Genomic DNA, 27,213 nt, shown 5'->3' with positions numbered 1-27,213 from the left:
TGTCATGGTGAGGTCAAAGACTTGGAGGTACCTCAGTTCTAGTGGAAAGTAAGGAATTGGAAACAGCACAGATTCCTGTCTTTGTTAACGAGCGGCGTTCTTAATTTCTGGTCCATGAACAAAGGAGATCATGGATGGGTTTCAGGAAAACATGATTCCAAGTCCTGCCTGCAAACACTACAAAACTTTGTGCGTGTGTGCGTTTTTCTGGAGAGACCTCCAGAGCTTTCATGATGGTTATTGATAACGCGCCATTCATCTGAGACCAGGGGGATCCATTGGCCTCAAAGCCTGAACCTCAGATCGTTACTTGATTCCTGCGTGGTCTCTTCCAGGCTCTGAATCTAGTTTCCCGCGATCCCCGCTCACGTTCCCGCCCAGCCACCCTGGACGCAACGCACCCTGGGCTCCTCCACCTTTATTTAGAGACCACCCACATCCACCCTCTTATCTAGGTTTCCTGGCACAGCCTCTGTCCATAAGCTCTGTCCTGTCGCTGTGCTGCCCAGATCGCGGCTTCTAATGCCCAAGCTGCCCTTAGGGGACCCTACAGCCCTTAAACTCCAGCCTGCTTCGCCCGGGCCGCAGCTTTGCCCCGCCTCCTGGAGCTCTGCGAGCAGCTGCAAGGAAGCTGGGCGGACCCTTGCGCGCGCTGTCTTCTGGGAACAGCTTTACGATATATTGATCGTCATTTTACGACAGGACACGGTTACTTTGTGGCTGTCAATTTTACCAGAGGCCCGAGTGGGTAGCGCTACATTGTCTGGGGTGGCGGCTGCTACGACAGCGGAGAGATGAGGCAGAAGCGGAAAGGTGCGAAAGGGAGGGGGAACGGGGCGGTGGTAGGGAAGGGGCGAACCCCGGGCCCTCAGATGCTGAAGCCAGTTTTTCCCGCGGGAATCCGCTACCTCATCCAGTCTCCCCAGCCACCTGTGGTCCGTCTGTGGCCTCCAGCCCCCTGCTTTCTCCTTTCACCTGTTGTGTTTTTTTGAACCAACTTATTCTTACTTTTCCTTTTTGGCAGTCGCTTGGTGTCTTTTGCATAAAGGACAAAAGCTCTAGTCCAAGGTATACCCTCCAAGAAGTTAACGTGGTCGGTGGATTTAACACGTTCTCGGACTCTTAATTTGCTAAGATTCGTTTTACGACACATTTCACGTGCTTTTTTATCTGAGATTGTTTTAAAGCTCAAAGTTAAAAAAAGAAAGAAAGAAAATCACTGAATTATTTTTGGCTTCTGTGGGGCCAGTTAGGCAGCCATTCCCATTTGTATTACCTCCTGAGTTAGCGTGGAGCAATTCCACCTTTAGTTTTTCAGCCGAATGGAGTCAAATTTCAAGTATTTTCTCACAGGTGCTAGTGGTATCTCTAAGCTCAATTGAGCAGTCGGTCTAATAATAGTGATGGTTATGATAACTATGGCTGCCATCTGTTGAGCCTTTGCTAATAATTCTTAGGCTGATATCGTCGCCTTTTCACAAATGAAGAAGCCGAGATTAAAAGAGTTCAGTAAGTTTCTTAGCCCAGAACTGGTTTGTCAGGCTGTCTCTATGAACCCCAAAAACATAAAATTTTTTAAAAAATCTTGTTCCTTAATCACTGTGCCTCTTGGCATCAACTGCTCCAAGTGTCCAAGTTACCTTCAGTTTTGTGGCATCAAATTCTACATGCCCTAATTGATTAGTCATCTTCTCCCTCTAACTTGCTCCTCCATCTCCAGCTTTAAACTTTTGACTTCATTTATCACCAAGTCCTGTTAGTTCTTACAGAAATTGCTTCTTGAAATAGTTTATTCCTCATCATTCTAGCTACCATCCCCCAACCCACCTTCAGTAAGAACTGATATTTGAATAATACTTTGGCTTTCATATATACATTATTTTTGTTGATTCTTACTGAATCTTGTGAAAGATATGTATGGATTATCCTAATTCTGCAGACAAGGAAATGGGAGTTCAGAAGCCATTCATCTGCCCATTATCACACAGCCAGTAGGGTTTGGAAGATAGGGACTGAGTCTGTCATCCAAGTTTTTTACTGTAAATTTGTTTTGTTTTTTAACAATGTTGCCTTTCAAGAGCCTTTTACTTAGTATCCAGAGGATGTGTATTCTTTTCATCTTCTGAATCATTTTTTGTATCCTCTTTTTAGTATATTTTGTATACAGTTGACCCTTGAACAGTGGAGGGGGGTGGTTGGGGGCACTGACCCCTGCACAGTTGAAATTCTGAGTGTTGCTATCTCTGCCTGAAAAACAAAGGAATTGATAAATGACTCACCAAAGGGCAGGAAGCTGAAACAGTTTGGATAGAATCAGGACTCAGATCCTCAAACACAAACTTTTCCGCACACTTAGTTAATTTAAGGATCTGTAAAATAAAAATACAGGTACTGTATTTATTTGAAAAAAATCTGCATGTAAGTAGACTTGTGTAGTTCAAGCCAGTATTCAAGGATCAATCTGTACTTATTTTCTTTCAACACTACTTTCATCTTTTTACTCCCAAACTTGAGAACATATAATTCTCCACTGTGTATTGCATCCTATTTAAATGCCTTTGCCTTTTAGCCAGTGTACCCTGTAATCGTTCTTACTGAACCCTGTCAAAAAGCCTCTATTCTAGTTAGGCAGTACTCCTGCACATAAAGATGATAGGTAATTCCTATACCTAACATTGTTCCTTCTGGATTGCCCTCTGTTTCGCTTGTCCAGATCCTGCCCTTTAAAGATCCCTGTGTGATTTCCTCCATGAAGCCTTTTCTTACTAATTTACTTCTCTGGTTAATTCTTGATATACTCAAGGGCTATACAGGTGTTTTAAAAATCTTTATCTTCACGCATTCCTCGTTTTATTGCACTTAGCTTTAGTGCGCTTCACAGATACTGTGTTTTTTACAAATTGAAGGTTAGTAGCAACCCGTTTGAGCAAGTCTATCAGCTCCATTTTTCCAACAGCATTTTTGCTCACTTCATGTCTTTGTCTCACATTTTGGTAATTCCCGCAATATTTCAAACTTTTTCATTATTGTTATGTTTATTATGGTGATCAGTGATCTTTGATGTTACTCTTGTAATTGTTTTGGGGCCCCACAAATTGCCACATAAGACGATGAACTTAATTGATAAATGCTGTGTGTGTTCTGACTGCTCTACCTGTTGACCATTTCCCCATCTCTCTCCCTCCCCTCAGGCCTCCCTATTAAGACACAGTGATATTGAAATGAGGCCAATTAGTAGCCCTACAGTGGCTTCTAAGGGTTCAAGTAAAAGGAACAGTTGTACATCTCTCACTTTAAATCAATAGCTAGAAATGATTAAGCTTAGTGAGGAAGGCATGTCGAAAACTGAGGTAGGCTGAATGCTAGGCCTCTTACACCAGTTAGCCAAGTTGTGAACACAAAGTTCTTGAAGGAAATTGAAGATTATACTGTATTGGACACATGAATGATAAGAAAGCAAAACAGCCTTATTGCTGATATGGAGAAGGTTTTAGTAACCTGCATAGAAGATAACCAGCCACAACATTTCCTTAAGCCAAAGCCTAATCCAGAGCAAGGCCCTAACTTTAATTCTTTGAAGGCTGAGAGAGATGAGGAAGCTGCAGAAGAAAAGTTTGAAGCTAGCAGGGGCCGGTTCATGATGTTTAAGGAAAGAAGCCATCTCCATAGCATAAAAATGCAAGGCAAAGCCCCAGGTGCTGATGGAGAAGCTGCAGCAAGTTATCCAGAAGGTCTAGCTAAGATAATTAGTGAAGGTGGCTGCACTAAACAACAGATTTTCAATGTAGACAAAATAGCCTTATATTGGAAGAAGATGCCATCTAGGACTTTCATAACTAGAGAGAAGTCAGTGCCTGGCTTCAAAGCCTCAGAGGACAGGCTGACTCTCTTGTTAGGGGCTAATGCAGCTGGTGACTTTTAAGTTGAAGCTAATGTTCATTTAACCATTCTGAATTATGCTGAATCTACTCTGCCTGTGCTCTCTAAATGGAACAAAGCCTGGATGGCAGCCCATCTGTTTCCAACATGGTTTACTGATTATTTTAACCCCACTGTTGAGAGCAGATTGCTTTCAAAATATTACTGCTCATTGTTAATGTACCTAGTCACCCAAGAGCTCTGATGGAGACATACAAGATTAACGTTTTCATGCCTGCTGACACAACATCCATTGTGCAGCCTGATCAAGGAGTCATTTCGACTCTCAAGTCTTATTATTTAAGAAATAACATTTTGTAAGGCTATAGCTGCCATAGATAGTGATTCCTCTGATGGACCTGGGCAAAGTCAGTTGAAAACCTACTTGGAAAGGATTCACCATTCTAGATGCCATTAAGAACATTCATGATTCCTGGGAAGAGGTCAAAATATCAACATTAATAGGAATTTGAAAGAAGTTGATTCCAGCCCTCATGGATGACTTTGAGGGGTTTAAGACTTGAGGGGAGAAAGTAGCTGCAGATGTGGTGGAAACAGAACTAGAATTGAAAGTGGAGCCTGAAGATGGGACTGAACTGCCACAATCTCACGATGAAACGAATGGATGAGGAGTTGCTTCTTACGGATGAGCAAAGAAAGTGGTTTTTTGAGATGGAATCTACTCCCGGTGAAGATGCTGCGAAGATTGTTGAAACTACGATAAAAAATGTAGACTATTAGGTTAAACCTAGTTGATACAGCAGCACTAGGGTTTGAGAGGATTGACTCCAGTTTTGAAAGTTCTGTGGGTACAATGCTGTCAATCAGCATTGCCTGCTACAGAGAAATCGTTCATGAAAGGAAGAGTCAATGGATGAGGCACACTTCACTGTGGTCTTATTTTAAGAAATCGTCATGGCCACCCAGCCTTCAGCAGCCACCACCCTGATCAGTTTGGTAGCTAACATCGAGGCAGGACTCTCCACCAGCAAAAAGATTATGATTTGCTGAAGGCTCAGATGATGGTTAGCATTGTTTAGCAATAAGGTATTTTTTAATTAAGGTATTTTTTTAAGGCATAATGCTCTTGCACACTTAACAGACTGTAGTACAGTGTAAACATAGCTTTTTTATGCACTGGGAAACCAAAAACATTCCTGTGACTTGCTTTATTGCAGTATTTATTGTGATGGTCTGGAACCGAACCTGCAGTATCTCTGAGGTCTGCCAGTATTTTTATCACCCGAATCACCTTTTCTCCAAATTCTTATGCAGAACTTCAGCATATAAACAGATGAAAGCCCAGCGGCTTTGGTTGAAATGGAGAAAGAGACCCTCCCTCTCCCTCCCTTCCTCCTTTACCTTAATCACCACCAGCCTGACCTGTTACGTGGCCCCTCAGGCACCTTTGTAGAACTCTGAAGGGCTGAGTTACATGGTTTAGAAAGCACTTAAGCCTTTGACTATAGATGGACTTCTTTTTCTCTCAGACTGTTCTGTATGTGTTAGCTTTACCTCATTAAATTAGATGTGGCTTGGTACAGTGGTTAAAAGCATGTAAGTTGCGGAGAAAAGACCTGGATTTGAGTCTTAACTATGCCATTTACAATTATGTCTTAACTAGCCTTAACTTTTCACATCTGTGAAATGTGGTAACAATACCTACCTTCCAGTGTTGTGAGGTTTCAAATGAGATAAATGAAAGGGCTCCATGAGCGCCAGGGCTTTCTCATCTGTGTTTCTCTCCGATGACATCATTATCTTTGCACACCAGCTTTCTCTGCAGGCAGGAGGCAGGCTTGCTAGGAGCTCCCAAGCTGAAATCTCACAACTTTTTATCACTGGAGAGGGACTGGTGTCTTTTGCCTTGAGAAAAAGAGCTCAGATTTGCCCGACCTGGATAGGTGCCCATCCTTGAACCAGTCAGCCTTAACTGGGGGGATGGGGTCATGTAAGAACACGTCAGCTTCTTCTGTCCTTTTAGAGGAGAAGGGCGGCCTCAGTTGCCAGGAGACTGTTGCGATGGCGGACAGACTATATTTTACAGATGTGTTAAGATCCCTAGGCACGCACAGACCCATGTCTTTGTATTTCAAAATAGTACTACATTGCTTTGTTTTTCAAAATAGTATTAACATTACTTCTGCGGATACCTGGGTTTGAGTTTCAACTTCACCCCTTGGTAGCCTTTTTATGGGACAGCCAAATATTCTTGTTCTGTCTACCTTACTGTGTTCTGAGAATCAGATGAAATAATGCATCTAAATGTAATTATCAATCTGGAGATAAAGGGAAGCTACTTTAACTACTTTGGTCCTTTCCTGTGTGATTAGGTTCTTTTTTCCTCATGTTTGTCTCTACTCTTTCCTGCATCTATCATTCTTGAGGTGTATATGCTTCTAAAGTGAACTCTTCCCATATATAGGTGAAGCCAGGTTGGTTTTAAAACTAAAGATATAAAATATATGATCAAATTGTAAACAATAGTGTCTTGTGTACTTGAGCTATCATTTTGACATGATTGGAATGATTTTGGAAGACAAACTCCTAATAAATACAAAAACCTTTACTGAATAATATGATTTTTTTAGTGTCAAATATTATCCTTTCAGGAGATCTCAGCCCTGCTGAGCTGATGATGCTGACCATAGGAGATGTTATTAAACAACTAATTGAAGCCCACGAACAGGGGAAAGACATCGATCTAAATAAGTAAGTGGATCTATAAAAAAGAAGGTAATCTTGTTCTTGGGTAGTAGATCTCTTTTATGAAATTATCAAATACTACTGGTTCTATCTCATGTTTCATGTTTTAGTTGAGAATTTAGCTTTCTGCCCTGGCCTATAGATTATTTATGGAAAAATTGCCTTATAGCCTTATAATACTGATAGTTTCTAACATTCCTTGGGCGCTTACGGTATTCCGGTCACTGTTAGTAGTACGTTATGTGTATTGGCTCAGCTGATCCTCTCAAACACTATATGAGGTAGGTATTTACCTCATTTGACAGATGGGTCCTCTTAGACAGAGAAAGGTTAAATAATTTGTTCAGGAGTAAATAACATGATTGGCAGAGCTGGGATTTAGAATCAGGTCATCCATCTCCAGAGCCCAGGCACTGTCCTTCTGTGCCATCTCACTTCATATCCTTCCTCTCTTCCCGGTCGTCTCAGAGAGATGGTAGCTCTCTTCCAGGGAAGCCCTCTCTTTGGGACCTTTGATCAAATCCAACCTTTCCCTACTTCAGAACCTCCTGGATACGTTCATCCACTTCCTCTCCACAACCATGTTCAGCTTTGACTTGGCTACATCCTCAAATAAGAGTGGTTTTTCCTCTTTGCATCTATTTATTTACTATATATTTGTGATACAGATCTGCTGTAGTGAAAGGGTTCTCCCCCCATCCCCAGGTTGTCAATGGTCTAGTCATTACGCACATGACCTTATTTTGGACTCTGTCTTCTGTTACATGAGATACTACAATGTTATACCCCTTCCTTGGAACATTGTGCTTGATAAACATTTGCTAAGGAATAAATTAATAACTATTCTTTTATACCATGAAGACATTATATTTTATTGGTTTTTCTACCATGTGTTTAGTAGTGGGGTTTTTTTCCTCATCTTTGTTGGCTATACCCCTAATTATACAAATCTTTTGTTTCTCATGAACATTTCTACTTCTTGTATATCTTTGTCATTCTCTTTAATTTAGCACATCTAAAGCTAAAGCTAGCATCTTCTTTAAAACCAGCCCCTACTCAGATGTCTCTTTGCCTAATTGTTTTAACCTTCACCCAGGTTTGAAACTCTAGTGTCATCTTTGAATCTTTTCCCTTAGGTCCACTTAGAGTCAAAATTTTGCCTACTGTTTCTTCATTATAACTCTTTCTTGTTCACCACCAACTTCTTCTTCCATTTCTTTTTAAACTTAAGTCTGGACTCCTGCAGTAGTTTATGCTTTCAGTTCTTTTTACCGTCTTGCTGGATTAATTTTCCTTCGTCATTTCCCTGTGCAGGAACTTTCAGCACAATCCCAGTGCTTGTGGAATTAAACGCAGATTCCTCAGCCCATTATGTAAGGCCTCTCGGTGTGGCTTCAACTTACTTTTCCAACTTTTTAAACTTCTGTATCTTCATATTGAAAACCTTCTGCTTTCTGTTAAGTTGGTCTACTCATATTTCTTAAAATCTGTACTATCCTGTTTTTGCATCTTCACACAAGCCAGCCTGTCTGCTCTCGGTGTCATCTCTGTGTCTTTATTGCCTGTCTGAAGCCTGTCTTTTTTCTGTGCCCATTTTCTTTGAATATCTCCCCAGCACACACTGAGTTCCTCTCTTGAGCTCTGGAATCATTCATTGTTGTGTGTGTGTTTTATTATTGATACATATGTTTTTATTACTTGTAGATTTATTTTTGTGCATGCCTGTCTGCAAACATGCGAACATAGAGCACGAAACAGCTATGCCTTACACCTCCTGACGTACCAAGTACATAGGTAGTCTCTTGTACCTATCAGGTACTCAGTAACCATTTGTTGTCATGATTTGAACACCCCATAATACTTCTAGATGGATTAAAGTGAGAAGATAAAGTGACTATTAGGATTTGGTTAGCAGCCACAAAGAAAAGAAAAATTTCTAAATTATAGAGGAAAGCGAGGAATTATTAGTTGGAATAAAGGTTACTTCTGGGGGTTAGGGATAGGGTTACGGTCAGGAAGGGCAAACGGGTCTTCTGAAGTGCTGATCATATTCTCTTTCTTGGAATGTGGTTACAAGAGTGATTCTTTTATAATTGTTAGAGTATATTTATATGTATCTTTATATAATATTTATATGTATCTTTATATAATATTTTGAATTAGAAACTAAGTTTTAAAACTTTTAAAGCTTTAAAAATATATCTATTTTATTTCCTATTTGGTTCCACATAGCTTTGCTTTGAATTGTTTTGTTTTGTTTTGTTGGCCTGAGGCAGTGCTTTGCAACCAGGGATGACCATCCCCACCCCCAAGTCATTTGGCAATGTCTGGAGACATTTTTGGTTGTTACAGCGGGAAGAGGTGCCCGTGGGTAGAGGCCAAGGATGCTGCTAAACCTCCTACAATGTACTGAACAGTCCCCCACAACAGAATTAATCTGATCCCAAACGTAGTAGTGTGGAAGCTGAGAAAATGGTAGAATCCTTCGAAGCTGGAGCACTACTTTGAACGAGACCTACATTGTATCACTGTCCTGGGCCTCTGCCCTGTAGTCATCTGGTTTTCTTTCTGGTACTCTGGAGAAAAGGAAGTCATGAATTTTGTTCTAGTTCCCTGATAATTACAAATGTTAAAACCACTGTTGTCATCTGGTGAAAGGAGTTGATGATGTTATTTATAGGTTATCCTTTTGGTAGCTTGTCCTTGAAATATTGTGATCTTGATAATGCTAGATGCTTTATTTTCAGGGTGAAAACCAGGACAGCTGCCAAATATGGCCTTTCAGCACAGCCTCGCCTGGTGGATATCATTGCTGCAGTCCCACCTCAGTATCGAAAGGTCTTGGTCCCCAAGTTAAAGGCAAAACCCATCAGAACTGCCAGTGGGGTGAGTGATTCAATTCATCAAAGATTGATTGTGTATCTGTTCCACCACAGATCCCTGCCTCCATGTAACACCCAGGTAGTGAGGTGGAAGTGGGGGATTTGGACTAATAAAATCCATATGCTATGGTGTGTGCTGGAGTGGAGACACGTGCAGAATGCTAGGAGGGCACAGGGGAAAAGGTCACTGTTCTTAGAGGAGTAGGTGATGTTTTGATTTTTGGTGTCTTTAAAAGTATAGCTAGATGCTTGGTGACTATCATAAGATGACCAATATTGTTGGCCATCTTAAGCTTGTGGCTTATAAGATTGATACTTATAAAAGGTATTTTGAAAAGTTAAATTGATAGTGCAAAGTCATTTTGTTAATATATATGGTAATTGTGAAACAGTTGACACCATAGGGAGTGATATGGGAGTCCAGAGGACAGAGATGTCCCTGCAGTAAAAGGGACTAGGGAAAGCCCAAGAGGAAGCGTGGAGCTTGACTAACATATAAATGGCACCCATAAAAGCAGAGAAGAGCAGGTTCAAAGAGTAATGGGAGCAAGGACCCAGGAACTAGGGCACAGAGGTAGAGATGATGTAAGAGGTGTGTGTGTGCAGGGAACCACGAGTGTACCAGCCTCACTGGGGCTGACAATTCATTTTGGAAAGCCGCAGGACATTGGGGTGAAGAGTTAGCGTGGGATCCACTTGTAAAAGATCTTAAATGTCCTGCAAAATAGCCAGATAATAGGAAACTGAAAGATTTTTGAGAAGGGGAGTGATGGGAACCAGATAGACTTTCAGAAAATTAATTTGCATACAAGTTGTAGGGTAGCTTGGAGCCAAAAGGACCAGTTGGGATACTCTTGGTTTGACCTAGGTGTGAAGTGTTAAGAGCCTGAATCAAGGTAGGGCCTCCAGGATAAAAAGGATGAGTGTGAAAGACATGAGGGAAGAATTGATAGTATTTAGACCCTCTTAAAACATGGTACCCAGAAGCGAATGCTGTGTTCCTGATGTGATCTAAGAAGTTCAGTCTGTTCTTTGGATGGGGATATTGTACTTCTAGTAAATGCAGCTTATAATGACTTGCTGGGTAGCCGTATCTCCTGGATCATATATTTGTGACTAATTAAACCCCAGACCTTTCACACAGAGTGTACCACCTATCCTAGTCTCTTCTCCTTTGAACTTAAGTGTTTGGGGTTTGTTTGTTTGTACCTAGTATAAAAGACTTTCAGAAAAACGAATAGGTCCAAACCCCTCACCTCCCATTCTCCCCCGACTGTTCCCCCAGGGCAACCACTTTTAGGTCTTAGCTGATTTCTTGGCATTTACTTCCATATTCCTAAATAACGTGCTTTATGGGTGAGTCTTGGATTTTCAGTTTTCAGCATTGTGTGTGGGCTTGCTACCATGGAGACAAAGTTTTAGCAATGTTTCAACCTGACAAATGCACTTGGCTTTCATAATTCCATTCTCTCTGTCTTCTTCCTACCTTGGATCATTTCTTTCTTTGACAGCTACTCTTGTTCTGCTTCCCTCTAAAAATTGATTTTTCTGTGGTCCTGGGCCAACTGCTTTTAGTGCCATACATGCTTTCTTTGGTGATCTCATCCATTGATGTTTTTAAGTATTGCCATATGCTGACTCATAGCTCCGACTTCTCCCCAAGCTTCACATCCGTGTCGGATTGCCTGTTAGACATTTCTCCTTTGACTGCCTGTAAGTATATCCTTAAGTGTAGCATAACCAAAACCTCAGACTTGCTCACCCATCTTCCTTGTCCACCTTAGCTAATGGTGCCCCCGTCCACTCAGTTTCTAAAAGATGCGAAATGCATTGTCCATTCCTACCACCACTGGGAGGAATGTTTTGGCCTTTATTATTTCTTGTTTAGATTGTTTTACTCATTTCCTAATGGGCCTACTTCTTCTTACCTGCACCAAATCCATTTTCTGCAGTATCACCAGAGTGACTATTAAAAATATCAAATGAACACAGCTGATTGTCATTACCTAGCTGCTATGCATCCTAACCTCTTTGCTTTTTAAAAAATTTATTTTACTGAAGTATAGTTGATTTACAATGTTGTGTTAATTTCTACTGTATGGCAAATGTATGATTAAGTTATACACATATATACATTTTTCATATTCTTTTCCAGTATGGTTTATCACAGGATATTGAATATAGTTCCCTGTGCTATACAGTAAGACCTTGCTGTTTATCCATTCTATACATAATTGCATCTACTAATCCCCAAATCCCAATCCATCCTTCCCCCACCATGTCTCCCTCTTGGCAACCACAAGTCTGTTCTCTGTGTCTGTGAGTCTGCTTCTGTTTTGTAGATAAGTTCATTTGCATCATATTTTAGATTTCACATATATGCGATATCATATATTTATCTGTCTCTTTCTGACTGACTTAGTGTTATAATCTCCAGGTCCATCCATGTTGCTGCAAATGGCATTATTTCATTATTTTTTATGGCTAATATTCTGTTTATATGTACCACATCTTCTTTATCCATTCATCTGTTGATGGACATTTAGGTCGTTTCCATGTCTTGGCTGTTGTAAATAGTGCTGCAATGAACATTGGAGTGCATGTATCTCTTTGAATTATAGTTTTCTCCAGATATATGCCCACTAACCTCCATGCTTTTACTTCTGCTGTTACTGTAGTGCTTTATATGTTTTTATAGAGCAGCTTTAGGCTTACAGAAAAATTGAGCAGAAAGCACAGAGAGTTCCCATATACTTCCTCTCCCCCTTCCCCAGGTTGCCCTATTATTAATACCTTGCATTGGTTTGACACATTTGTTATAATTGATGAACCAATATTGCTATCTTCTTATTAACCAAAGCCTGTAGTTTACATTGGGGTCACTCACAGTGTTATACATTCTGTCGGTTTTACCAAATGCATAATTTCACGTATCCATCATTACAGTATCATATGGAATAGTTTCACTGTCCTAAAACTCCCCTCATTATTTCCTGTTTCATACCTCTCACAACTACTGATCTATTTACTGTTTCTGTAGTTTTGCCTTTCCTAGAATGGTATATAGTTGGAATCAGTATGTTTTGTAGCCTTTTCGTATTGGCTTCTGTTACTTTGCAGTGGGCATTTAAGGTTATGCCATGTCCTATTAGTGGCTTGATAGCTCATTTCTTTTTAGCACTGAATAATATTCCATTGTCTGAGTGTGCCACAACTTGTTTATCCACACACCTATTGAAGGACATCTTGGTTGCTTCCAATTTTTGGCAATTATAATGGACAAAGCTGCGATAAACATTTGTTTGAAGGTTTTTGCATACTCAAAAGTTTTCAAACTCATTTGGGTAAATAAATACCTAGGAGCATGATTGCTGGATCATATGGTCAGACTACGTTTAGCTTTGTTAGAAATTGCCAAACTGTCTTCCAAAGTGGCTGCACTGTTTTGCATTCCATCAACAGTAAATGAGAGTTCCTATTGCTCCACAAGCTCATCAGCATTTGGTGTTGTCAGTGCTCTGGATTTTGGCCATTCTGTTAGGTATGTAGTGATATCTCATTGCTTTAATTTGCAATTCCTGAATGACGTACGATGTTGAGTATCTTCTCATATACTTATTTTGCCTTCAGTGCATCCTCTTTGGCGAAGTGTCTCTTCAGATCTTTTGCCCTATTCCTAATTGGGTTGTTTGGGTTTTTTATTGTGAAGTTTTAAGGATTTTTTTTTAATAGTTAAGATACATGTCTTTTATCAGACATGTGTTTTGTAAATATTTTCTCCCAGTCTGTGGCATACCTTTTTAGTATACTTAAGTCTATGATCCATTTTGAGTCTGTTTGTATTTGAGTTTTTGTTCGTTTTGTTGGGTTTTTTGCTTTGAAAATCATGATTTTTATTATTCAGAGTAGTATCATTACTCATTGCAACAGTAGTGACCATATGTTGCCCACCTGTTACATACCAGCCACTGCACTGGTGTGTTTTCTAATTTAATCCTCAAAACTGTTTTGAGGGTAGGTAGTATTGTCTTCATTTTACAAAACAGGAAAATACACAGTAAGAGGCAGAGAAAAGATTCAAAGGTTCATCTCTCTGGCTGACTCCAAAGTCATAGCTTTTTCTACCTTATCAGTAATCTTTAAGCTGTATTCTACAAAACTACAGGATCCGTATAAGTGTTTTAGGAGCTACTGTGGGGAATAATAGGGAAGCCGTGGGAGCAGGCCCCATCTCTACTTCACCCAGGGCTGTTGCTTTTCTCTCTTCTGTAAGTTGATGTTCTAAGTAAAACATTACTTGAAGGGAGAGTTCAGCCACTTAAAAAATGCTTGAAAACTCCTGCACTTTGCTTCCCTGGTCCTCACGTCCCTCTGCCTTCTTAGCTTAGTTAACTCTTACTCAGCATGGCTGTCAACCCCTTAGGAAGGCTTCCCTGACGCCCCTGGTCAGGGCTAATTAATCCCCTTCTTTGGGCATCCCTAATATTTTCTTTTACCACATGCTTCTTACCATGTGGTTTTGAAAAAGCCTATTTCTCTATGTCCTCCTCCCCTGCTAGCTTGTATGATTTCAGAGGACAGAGGCAGTGCATTAATATTTTTGTAGTCTTAGGTCCCACCTGCTCTGTGTAGCTCAGAACCTGGCCTATATTGTAGGCCCTCAATAAAAGATTGGGAAATTAGATTGACCTCATCAGTGGTATACATATACCACTGGTGTCTCATTTTAAATACAAACATTTGTTTGAAAATCTAAGTTTTTAATTCAGATTTGCAAAATTATTATTTTTTTTTTTTTGTGGTACGCGGGTCTCTCACTGTTGTGGCCTCTCCCGTTGCGGAGCACAGGCTCCGGACGCGCAGGCTCAGCGGCCATGGCTCACGGGCCCAGCTGCTCCGCAGCATGTGGGATCTTCCCGGACCGGGGCACGAACCCGTGTCCCCTGCATCGACAGGTGGACTCTCAACCACTGCACCACCAGGGAAGCCCTTGATTTGCAAAATTATTTATTTTGGAGTTTCTCTAGATCACTAATGATTTAAGTTCAATTTTAATCATTTTTATTATTAAAAAATAATCACAGACTTACAGAAAAGTTGAAAATCCACTACAAAGAACACTTTATCCCTGAACCATTTGAGAGTAAGTTGCAAAGCCAATGGCTTTGAATACTTTAGTGTGTACTTCCTAGAAACAAGAACATTTTCTTACATCACCACAATACAGCCATCAAAATCAGAAATTTAACACTGATACATTATCATCATCTAGTCCTCAGACCTCATTCAAGTTTCTAATGGTGTGTCAGTAATGACCTACAGGACCCAGTTCAGAATCACGTGCTGCGTTTAGTTGTCATGGCTTTTCAGTCTGGACACTTCCTCTGTCTTTCCTTTACTTCATTACCTTAACACTTCTGAAGATTTCAGGCAAGTTGTTTTGTATCATCTCCCTCAATTTGGTTTAATCAGATGTGTCCTCATAATTAGATTCGGGTTTGCATCTCTGGCAGGAACATCACATAAGTGATACTGTGTTCTTATTATATCGTGTCAGGTGGTGCATAGTTTGTTGTCCTGTCACTGATGTTGTCTTTTGATCAAGGTGATGTCTGCTAGGCATCCCCTTTGTAAAGTTATTCTTTTCCACTTTGTAATTAAGAAGTTTTGTGTGGTGAAGTACTTTAAATTTTATTTTATTTATTTATTTTTGGCTGTTGTTGGGTCTTCGTTTCTGTGCAAGGGCTTTCTCCAGTTGTGGTGAGCGGGGGCCACTCTTCATCGCGGTGCACGGGCCTCTCACTTTCGCGGCCTCTCTTGTTGCGGAGCACAAGCTCCAGATGTGCAGGCTCAGCAGTTGTGGCTCACGGGCCCAGTTGTTCCGCGGCATGTGGGACCCTCCGAGACCAGGGCTCGAACCCGTGTCCCCTGCATTGGCAGGCAGGCTCTCAACCACTGCGCCACCAGGGAAGCCCAGTGAAGTACTTTGAAACCATGCAAATATCCTGTTCCTTATCAGACTTCCAGTTTCCTCATTCATTTGTGTGAATGGATTAAATGGTGGTTTATAATCTGTTCCATCATTATTTATTTTGATGTACAAATTTTCCCAGTTTTGACCAGTAGGAGCCCTTTCAAGATGCTTTCTGTTCCTTTTTTAAATGTCCCCATCATTCTTTGGGCAGTTTCTAGCTTTCAGTCATAATAAAATGTTCCAGGCTCATCTTGTACTTTCTTTACCCTAGCCCTGGAATCAGCTGTTTCTCCAAGGAGCCCTGGTTTCTTTTAGTGGAGAAGAATATTTAGAAACAAAGATCTGAGTACTAGATGTACTCAATGCCGTTAGGGTGTTGCTGCTCCCAGACCCTCTCCATGGACCAAACTAGGAAATATTATGTACATACGTGCACACACATATACATAAAACATTTGCATCTATATTTGTGTGTGTGTGTGTACTGTGAGTCCACAACAGTACCTTTGATTTCATCCAACCCACAGAGTTCATTCTAGTTCTCTCCTTTTGCATATTTTAACTTTCTTCTCTGAGTGACCGCCTCACACAGGTCAGAATGGCCATGATTAAAAAGTCGTTACAAATAACAGATGCTGGAGAGGGGGTGGAGAAAAAGGAGCCCTCCTACATTGTTGGTGGGAATGTAAATTGTGCAGCTGCTATGGCAAACAGTATGGAAGTGCCTCAGAAAACTAAAAATAGAGTTGCCATATGATCCAGCAATCCCACTCCTGGGTATGTATCTGGATAAAACTATTGATATAATTCAAAAGGATACATGCACCCCTATGTTCATAGCAGCCAAGACAAGGACACAACCTAAATGTCCATTGACAGATGAATGGATAAAGAAGATGTAGTACCTATATACAAAGGAATACTACTCAGCCATAAAAAAGAATGAAATAACGCCATTTACAGCAACATGGTAAGTAAAGTAAGTCAGAAAAAGAAACACAAATACCATATGATATCACTTATATGTGGAATCTAAAATATGATACAAATGAACATATCTACAAAACAGAAACAGACTCACAGACATAGAGAACAGACTTGTGGTTGCCATGGGGGAGCAGGGTTGGGGAGGAATGGATTGGGAGTTTGGGGCTAGCAGATGTAAACTATTTTATATAGGATGGATAAACAGCAAGGTCCTACTGTATAGCACAGGGAACTATATTCAATATCCTGTGATAAACCATATGGAAGAGAATATGAAAAAGAATGTATATATGTGTATAACTGAATCAGTTTTTTGTAGACAGAAATTAACACATCGTAAATCAACTATACTTCAATAAACTAAATTAAAAAATCATAACTTTCTTCTCTGACAGTAAGAAATCTGGCTTGCATTCATCTTAGTGTATACCCTTATTTGACCAGCTGCCCCCATATGTAACTGATTGTCTAACTCTGCCATCACGTCCTTCTCAAGCAGATGCTCTTCCTACCCCACTGGGCTCTGACAGACCCCTCTGAGGATATCTTGCACACACTCTGAAGTCTAGCTCCAGTTTAATAGTCTCTATTCTAAATATTGAGATCTATTGGGAAGAGTTTGAGATACAAAGGTTAGGTTTAGATATAATTTTACAGAATTGCATAAGTAATTGTTCTCTTATAGGCTATTTTATGAAAACAAATCAGAAAGAGCAAGAAAATAAGAATCACCGTGACTTTAAAAATTATTAATTCCTTATTTTGCACTTAATTTATTGTAAAATATAACACAAACTAGTGTATACAATGCATATGTACATTTTGAAAATTAATAATATTGAAAAGATCACCCTGGTACCCACAGCTCAGTTTAAGAAATATAGCGTTTTACCAGTACTTTTGAAACCCCCTTGTGTGCCACCCTCTGATTGCATTCCTCTCCCGCTTTCTGAGCGATAACAACTCTCCAGAATTTTGTATGAATTATTATTTTTTTTTTTTACATTTTACCAGGCTTCTTTTGTTATGCACATATACATAGGCACTACATACAGTATGTTAAAGAACATGTTAAGAAATATCAGGAGGACACGGGGGCGGGGGAAGGGTAAGCTGGGACGAAGCGAGAGAGTGGCATGGACATATATACACTACCAAACGTAAAATAGACAGCCAGTGAGAAGCAGCCACACAGCACAGGGAGATCAGCTCGGTGCTCTGCGACCACCCAGCGGGGTGGGACAGGGAGGGTGGGAGAGAGACGCCAGAGGGAGGAGACATGGGGACACATGCACATGCATAGCTGACCCACCTTGCCATACAGCAGAAGTCAACACACCATTGCAAAGCAACCACACCCCAACAAAGATGTTAAAAAAAAAAAAAAAAGAAATACCAGGAAGTTTATGTATCTTTTTCATTTACCCTGTGTTTTATGGCCTTGTTTATCAGCTCCTTGTACCAGCTCACCAAACTTCCCTGGAGGAGCAGCAGACCAAATTCCTTAGCACCCAGTGGCTCTGAGCAAATATAGAACATAGTAGCAAAATGCAAAAGTAATGAGACAGACCGAAGGCACATAGCAGGGGGACAATTTGTGAGTGGGGAAAGGGTTTTTCCGTTTGTTTGTTTTGCTTTTTACGGGATAGGGAAACACCAACTTTGGACAGTGGGAGAGAAAAAAGCTGCAGTTGGTCTTTTTAACACACACAGAACAAGTTAATATTGTGCTAAAAATATGTCTATGTATTAGGTTGGTCGAATAATGTGAAGGGTGGGCACCCAGAAGGAAGACATGGAACCTAATGTACTCAAATATCCTCTCTTGTTGTTTGAAAAGTTGTCTGGAGAGCAGTGCAAAGCCTCTTCTTCTGCTCGGGCCTGGCGAGTCTGCTGCCATGCTGTCCTCAGCAGCGCCGTGGGGTGGTGACTAATTGCCCCTGTAAATTACTGAGCACCACTGTGCTACTCCGTTTATTTTTTGACAGTAATTTAGTGCTTGCTCTTTCCCACACTTGTCATGCCATGTTTTTCCTCACATTAGAAGCCTTACTACTTGAGAGAAGTCAATACAATTTTCTGTTTGTATAAATGAAAGGCCACAGTTTTTAACTCTTCTATAATAATATTCCTTGAGCCAGAAGAAGATATATTTTCCACATTTTAGTTACACTTCAACAATTATGTATTATATGCCTATAGGGCTCATGTTCAATGGCAAAGTGAAGTGGACTGATGGTCTCAGATGTTTCCTTGTAAGATAGCATGTCAAGAACTGGCTTATATATTATCCGTCCTCCAGACTGACATCACACTTCATAATAGCTTGGTATGCTGATTGCTGTCAAAATTGCACTGAGCCTGGCCGTGCCGCGCAGGGACCTCGCCAGGAAGGACGCGCAGGCTTGTGCAAGGAGAGCGGAGCCCCAGTGGGTGGCACCTGTGCCGCCTGTATGAATTATTTCATAATTGCTTTTTTATTAATCTTCCTTTTATAGATTGCTGTTGTGGCTGTCATGTGCAAACCCCACAGATGTCCACACATCAGTTTTACAGGAAACATATGTGTGTGAGTATGATGATTGTGATAAGTTGTGTATGTGTATGTATTTTAATTGAACCAGTTAAGTCCCCTAGAGCCTTGATCAATACATGCTGGTAATATTTAAAACTGTTTTTTGTTTGTATTTGTTTTTTGGCCACGGCTTGTGGGACCTCAGTTTCCCGACCAGGGATTGAGCCCGGGCCACAGCAGTGAAAGCCTGGCATCACTAACCACTAGGCCACCAGGGAACTCCCTGGTAATATTTAAAACTTTGACTTAATAGATTCATAAGTTAGTTCTTTGAAACAAGCACCTATTAGTAGGATGTCTCAATGCTTTAAAAATGAAGCATATAAAGATTTTAATTTGTTGCAATACACAGTAAAAAAAATTCATAGGTTACAGAACTCAAAACAGTAGATATTCTGTTAACTTGATAAACGATACATGGAAATATGAGCTGCGTAAATTCCAAATGTCAGAAGTTTATAATGAATTTGGATCAGAAAAGTATCAAAGTAAAAACTTATCCTTACTAATAATCTTTAAACTTATTAAATTTAGATAATTAGAAAAATTAGCAGAAGAATATTCATGACTCTAGACAGGAAGATTATTAATCAGGAGAAAGATTTTCTTAAGTGTAGTTACCAAGAGAGCACTGTGAGTATCAATCCAAACTTAGGAAAACTTAGGCCCAGTTATTTGCCCCTAAAAGCTTAAACTTCTAAAATAATAGTGACTGCAATACTCTGAAAATGACTGTAATAATGTTCCTTTATATGTTTATCTTTTTACTTGTTAGTAGAAAATGTATATATTTGCAGATGCTACAAAGGTACAACCTTCTGTTAGGATTCGAAAATGAAGCTGGTTCAGTCAGGATTTTACGGAGCCTGTAGATACTTGAACTAGACTGTTGAACTAAGTTCTGTATCTGACATCTTCATTTTATTGTATTGGCAGATACTGCCCTGGTGGACCTGATTCAGACTTTGAATATTCGACCCAGTCTTATACTGGATATGAGGTAAAGTAATGTGAGGCTGTCCTGAGGAGTGTTACAGCATACTTTATTAAGAGTCTGCTTTTATAAGTACCGGCTTTCTTAAAATTTTTATTTTTTTCCTGATTACATAAGTTATTCATTCACCAAACATTTGCTGAGTGTCTGTTGTTCTAGTCACTGGCGAAATATTTATGTAAGCACTTATTATTAATATGTCAACATTGTTCTAAGTGCTTTACAACTTTAAACCTGACAGCAGGATTTTGAAGGTAGACACTATTATTATCCCAGTTTTTTAGATACGGAAACCAGGGCCTAGAAGTCTTACATGACTGGCCTGGAGACATGCCCCTAATATGTAACAGGGCCGGGCTTTGAATTCTGTGCTCCTCACCAGTACATTGTCCTGCCTCTGCAGCTGTGAAAAAACAGGTCAGGTCTTGAGAAATTTACATTCTAATAAATGGGGGTAGACAGTAAAGAAACAAACAAGAAAAAACAATCAGGTACTAGTAAATGCAAAGCAGGGAAGTAAAGTCAAGTAAGATGTAGTAGCAGGGTGGATACTTCAGCCTTGGGGGCTAGGAAGGAATGGTCTGAGGAGGTGACATTTAAACTGAGCCCTGAATGACAAGAAAGAGCCTTTCAAGAATACCAAGAAAGAGCATTCCTAGCAGAGAGAATAGCTGGAACACGGAGCCAGGCTCAGAATGACAGTGGGGGGCTCTGGAGCAGAGCAGATGAGGGGAGAATGAGATTCGGGAGACGAGTGCTGCAGGGGATTGTAAGCTAGGGCAAGGAGTTTGTTATAGGTGTTGTGAAAAGCCATCCAGATTTAAAGCAGGGGTTGATATAATCCAGTGTTGGTTTTTAAAAGATCATTTGATGGTTCTGTGAGGGCAGGATTAGAGCGGGTGCAAGAGAAAGCAGGAGGCCAGCGAGCAGGCTTTCGAAGTCGTCGGCCTCATCCAAAGAGGCCAGCAGCCAGGAAACCATGTGACTTTTTTCTTATACATGGTTTTTCATTTCTTACCTGTTTTTCATAGTTCAAATTTTTAAAAATACTAAAAGAATTTTTCAGTGAAGACTCCCTCTCGTCACTCTCCCTTGGCCACACCTTTCTGCTTCAGCCCCCGAAGACAATCAGTATCATCCCCTTCAGAGATAATATATAGATATAAAAGCAATACATACTCTTTATCCTAACTTTTTACACAGGAGGTAGTCTATCAAAACCTTGCACCTTACCTTTCTCATTTGACAATGTATCTTAGGGAACATTTTATATCAGTATATTGTTTCATGGCCATAGACTATTCCATTGTATGATAGCATGATGGCTTTTTGTTAAGCCATTACAAACTGCTGTTGTATTGATATTTAATGATCTGGTTTAAAGGTTATTTTATCAAGTAACTCTTTTGAATGTGTATACACAGCTATGTCTGTGAGCAGTATAACAATTTGGTGACCCTGGGGTTTCCATAAGGGTTTACACAAAGATATAACTATGGTCCAAGGAGCTGCCTCCTGTTGAGTGGAGACCAGCCAAATGCTATTCAGGACATTATTTTGAACCCTGACAAGACTGAGAGAGGAAGAAAGGAGCCCAAGGGAACTTTATTTTTAATACCCTTTTGAAACTACTTTTTATTCTTAATTCAGTGTGGGCATAACAGGATACTTCTCTTTTTTCTTAGCCAACCTCCATGCGAGCTATCCGTGCTAGGTATGACCCTTATCTACAGACAAGACACCGAATAGAACAGGTAAGGTTTTAAAAAGCATTGTTACATTAGATCTTTATACTTAGAAGGTATTCTTGCTTGATTTGAGTTGAACCAGAAATAAGAACTGAAAGAATATTTCTCCCCTTTGTAAGTTTTTAATATCCATCTGAGGGAGGGGGACTATTTTGCAATACCTAGCAAGGTCAAAAACACTGCTTCCTTTAAAGACTGTATTATTTTCCGTAAGGATTTTATAGTCTCTAAAGTTCTTTCAATTTGTAGAAAGTTATTATTTATGGTATGAAATTTACAGAATGTGGATATGTCTTAGACAATAGGTGGGTGGATTGAATTTTAGCTTCCATAAGCCAAGTGAGAAGTATTGTGACTAGTTTGCTGGGGTGTGAATGGGGAATTGACTGTACAGGGGGATGAGGGACTCTTGGGAGCCATGGAGTTGTTCTGTATACTGGTGGTGGTGGTGGCAGTGGTTACACAACTCTAAACATTTGTCAAAACTCATTTAATTGTACAGTTAAAGTTAGTGGATTTTGTTGTATATAAATTATACCCCGGGAGTTCCCTGGTGGCCTAGTGGTTAGGATTCCGGGCTTTCACTGCTGTGGCCTGGGTTCAATCCCTAGTCGGGAAACTGAGATCCTGCAAACTGCATGGCAAAGCCACACACACACAAAAAAATTATACCTCAATATAACTGATTAAAGACAAGTACTGTGTAGATGGCCTTGCTCTGTTCAAGAACTCTGAACATTAATACAGATTTTCTTTTTCACAATTTTATTTTAAACTTGTCCAATTTCAAACAATGCAAGCACTGTCCATAGTTTTTATAGTTACATCTAGTAAGACAACTAGAAAATCTCAAATGGAAAGTAGCACATACCATAGTCAGTAAGTCGCTTCTGTGCTTAACTGTTATTACGAGTGGATACCAGACACTTCTGATTTTCACATCATTGTCACCCAAGCATATATGGATCAGGATTGTCAGCTGTAGGAGAGGACCCCACCTGCAGGGAGCCAACATAGTTCCTAAACTGACCATTGCTTCAATTTCTTTTTTAGCCATAATTTTTTTTTTTTTTTGGAACCCATGCCCCTTGCAGTGGAAGCACGGAGCCCTAACCACTGGCTGGACCACCAGGGAATTCCCTTAGCCATGATATTTAACTCATTTGAAGTGTTTCAGTAGAGTTCAAAATGTTTATATTTTCCAAACAGGAGCATGGGTTTTGAAAGATTTTAGAAACTACCAGAGAGTAGTGATTCTTTTCCTAACTGTAAATGCACTAGAATCACCTGAGTAACTTTTCCAAAATACATGTCAAATTTCACTGCTGAAGTTCTGATTAAGTCTGGTTTAGGGTCCAGGCAAGATATTTTGAAAAAGCTACCAGGAAGATTTTGTTGTGTATTCCTGGTAAACAACCGTAGTTATAGAGTATTCTTTTAATGTTGATAGCTATGTACACGTACTTACAGATATATATTTGCATGTGTATGCACATGCCTGCCCATATGCTTACGTATCTGTAAGGATTTACATATGTATAAGGATGTATGTATGTATAAGTTATTTGCCATTTTCAGAAACAAGTATAAAACAAAGTAACTTTTTGCTCATATTAAGTGTGGACATCCTCTTTACGTAGTACATTAGAGTTCATAATTTGTAGTCTACTTGACCTAGTTTTCCTCAGGCCTAAGATATGGCAAGAAATTTAAATACCTGTTTCTAAAAATTAGAATCTTGCCTTATTGTAGTTGAAAAACTGAAAGATCTATACCATTCTCTTCCCAAATAGAAGAGATGTCATATTTCAGAGTTTATTGTCCTTGCCCCACCCCTGAAACTAGGCTTAAGGTGCTACCTGTACCCAGAAACTTCATAATTAATTCAAAACTTTTAATTTAAAACTGCTTTCTTAACGTTTCTTTCTAATCTAGTGTTCTCTTTCTTTCACTTGCATCAAGTCCTGATTATGTTGTATATAGTCTTCTTCGTCCCCAATGCTGACCACAAAGTCTGGCATAAAATATGTAATCAATAAATATTTGTTTATTCTATTACATACTGTGTTATTTGCTTTGCTGCTCTCTAATTTATATTCTTTGTATTATTAAGTTTTCACTTAACTCTGTAAGTTGACATCAGACTTCTTGTTTATTATTTTTAATTCTCGTCCTCCTTATTTGAGCAATAATTTCCTTTTCAGACCCTGGAGTCTATTTTTTTTAGTCCATAGAATTTGCTTAACATGTTTGCTTCTCATTTTTAAACTATACAGATGAGAACACCGCAAAGTAAAATTAGAAATTTGCAATAACCTTCTTAGGGTAGGTTCATCAGCATCTTTCTAATGCTGATGAATTTATGTCTTTCAGTTAAAACAGCTTGGTCACAGTGTGGATAAAGTGGAATTTATTGTGATGGGTGGAACATTTATGGCACTTCCAGAAGAATACAGAGATTATTTTATTCGAAATTTACATGATGCCTTATCAGGACATACCTCCAACAATATTTACGAGGCAGTCAAGTAAGAAATTCTTATTTTATCATATTCACCAACGCTGGTTGTCAGTTTATCCTCCTAGCAGCAGTCTGTGAGAATTCCTTTTGCTCTATGTCTATATTCCTAGTTCTTTTGGGGAGGGAGGGGAGAGGATGTCATTCTTTTTATTTGCATACCTTTCATGGGTTGTAAGGTTAAATACATTTTTTCCCAATTTTCTTGAGCTACAATGAACGTAGAGCACTGTATAAGTTAGGGTGTGCAGCATAATGATTTGATGTCACATATATCATGAAATGATGAGCACAGTAAGCTGAGTTAACATCTGTCATCTCATACAGTCCTAGTCCTTGTAGTTGCTTCTGTTTTGTGGGAAAAAGGATTATGTTTTTAAAAAGTGAGTATGGTCCATTGGTTATTAGTATTTTCACAAAATCACTATGTGGAAGAATAAAAAGAAACTAAAAAAAAGAAAAAGAACAACAGCAACAAAAAACCAAAACCAAGGGATTTCCCTGGTGGTGCAGTGGTTAAGAATCCGCCTGCCAATGCAGGGGACACGGGTTCGAGCCCTGGTCCAGGAAGATCCCACATGCCATGGAGCAACCTAGCCCGTGTGCCACAACTACTGAGCCTGCACTCTAGAGCCCGTGAGCCACAACTACTGAGCCCGTGTGCCACAACTACTGAAGCCCACGTGCCTAGAGCCCGTGCTCCACAACAAGAGAAGCCACCGCAGTGAGAAGCCCCCACACTGCAACGAAGAGTAGCCCCTGCTCGCCGTAACTAGAGAAAGCCCACGTGCAGGAACAAAGACCCAATGCAGCCAAAAATAAATAAATAAGTAAATAAATTTACTTTGAAACCCAGAAAAACCACTGTGCAGCTCTTCTCAGCCTGAGGCTGGTCTAAACTGCAGGGGTAGCTTTGATTGGACTAGGTGAGCCCACCCAAAAAGAGCACTGGGAGTACTTTTAATCTGAGACATTTAACTGCTATATAATCAACAAAACAAGTGACTTTTTTTAAAAAACATATTTATTGGGTATAATTGTTTAACAATGTTGTGTTAGTTTCTGCTGTATAACAAAGTGAATCAGCTATACATATACATATATCCCCGTATCCCCTCCCTCTTGTGTCTTCCTCTCACCCTCCCTATCCCACCCCTCTAGGTGGTCACAGAACACCAAGCTGATCTCCCTGCATGTTGCAGCTGCTTCCTACTAGCTATCTGTTTTACATTTGGTAGTGTATATATGTCAGTGTTACTCTCACTTTGTCCCAGCTTGCCAACTTCCCCCTCCCTGGGTCCTCAAGTCCATTCTCTATGTCTGCATCTTTATTCCTGTCCTGCCCCTAGATTCATGAGAACCTTTTTTTTTTTTTATGATTCCATATATATGTGTTAGCATAAGGTATTTGTTTTTCTCTTTCTGACTTACTTCACTCTGTATGACAGACTCTAGACCCATCCAAACAAAACACTCCCATTTACCATTGCAACAAAAAGAATAAAATATCTAGGAATAAACCTTCCTAAGGAGACAAAACACCTGTATGCAGAAAACTATAAGACACTGATGAAAGAAATTAAAGACGATACAAACAGATGGAGAGATATACCATGTTCTTGGATTGGAAGAATTAACATTGTGAAAATGACTGTACTACCCAAAGCAATCTACACATTCAGTGCAATCCCTGTCAAGCTACCAAAGGCATTTTTCACAGAACTAGAACAAAAAATTTTACAATTTGTATGGAAACACAAAAGACCCCAAATAGCCAAAGCAATCTTGAGAAAGAAAAACAGAGCTGGAGGAATCAGGCTACCTGACTTCAGGCTGTACTATAAAGCTACAGTAATCAAGACAGTATGGTACTGGCACAAAAACAGAAATATAGATCAGTGGAACAGGATAGAAAGCCCAGAGATAAACCCATGCACATATGGTCACCTTATCTTTGATAAAGGTGGCAAGAATATACAATGGAGAAAAGACAGCCTGTTCAGTAAGTGGTGCTGGGAAAACTGGACAGCTACATGTAAAAGAATGAAATTAGAACACTTCCTAACACCATACACAAAAATAAACTCAAAATGGATTAAAGACCTAAATGTAAGGCCAGACACTGTGAAACTCTTAGAGGAAAACATAGAGAACACTTTGACATAAATCACAGCAAGATCCTTTTTGACCCACCTCCTAGAGAAATGGGAGTAAAAGCAAAAATAAACACATGGGACCTAATGAAACTTAAATGCTTTTGCACAGCAAAGGTAACCATAAACAAGAGGAAAAGACAACCCTCAGAATGGAAGAAAGTATTTGCAAATGAAGCAACTGACAAAGGATTCATCTCCAAAATATACAAGCAGCTCATGCAGTTCAATATTAAAAAAACAAGCAACCCAATCCAAAAATGGGCAGAAGACCTAAGTAGACGTTTCTCCAAAGAAGATATACAGACTGCCAACAAACACATGAAAGGATGCTCAACATAACTAATCATTAGAGAAATGCAAATCAAAACTACAATGAGGTATCATCTCACACTGGTTAGAATGGCCATCATCAAAAAAATCTACAAGCAATAAATGCTGGAGAGGGTGTGGAGAAAAGGGAACCCTCTTACACTGTTGGTGGGAATGTAAATTGATACAGCCACTGTGGAGAACAGTATGGAGGTTCCTTAAAAAACTAGAAATAGGGACTTCCCTGGTGGTCCAGTGGTTGAGACTCTGTGCTCCCAATGCAGGGGGCCCGGGTTCGATCCCTGGTCAGGGAACTAGATCCCACATACTGCAACTAAGAGTTGGCATGCCACAACTATAAGGATTCTGCATGCCGCAACAAAGATCCCACGTGCCGCAACTAAGACCGGGCGCAGCCAAATAAATAAATATTAAAAAAAAAAAAA

General features: G+C 39.9%; 1 protein-coding gene across 1 annotated transcript in view; it reads left to right on the top strand.

The window, feature by feature from the left end:
• Positions 1-701: 701 nt before the first annotated feature.
• ELP3 (elongator acetyltransferase complex subunit 3) overlaps positions 702-27,213 on the top strand; it is a 112,778-nt gene continuing 86,266 nt past the window's right edge. Inside the window, exons 1-7 of the mRNA XM_004270701.4 lie at positions 702-813; positions 6,531-6,630; positions 9,372-9,510; positions 18,966-19,036; positions 19,979-20,042; positions 21,722-21,790; positions 24,158-24,312. Of these exons, the coding sequence (XP_004270749.1) occupies positions 795-813; positions 6,531-6,630; positions 9,372-9,510; positions 18,966-19,036; positions 19,979-20,042; positions 21,722-21,790; positions 24,158-24,312 (617 nt within the window). The 5' untranslated portion in view covers positions 702-794. The remainder of the gene's footprint in view (positions 814-6,530; positions 6,631-9,371; positions 9,511-18,965; positions 19,037-19,978; positions 20,043-21,721; positions 21,791-24,157; positions 24,313-27,213) is intronic.

This window comes from Orcinus orca, chromosome 6, assembly GCF_937001465.1.
Source record: "Orcinus orca chromosome 6, mOrcOrc1.1, whole genome shotgun sequence".
Taxonomy (NCBI): Eukaryota; Metazoa; Chordata; class Mammalia; order Artiodactyla; family Delphinidae; genus Orcinus; species Orcinus orca.
This window is presented reverse-complemented; position numbering and strand designations above follow the sequence as displayed.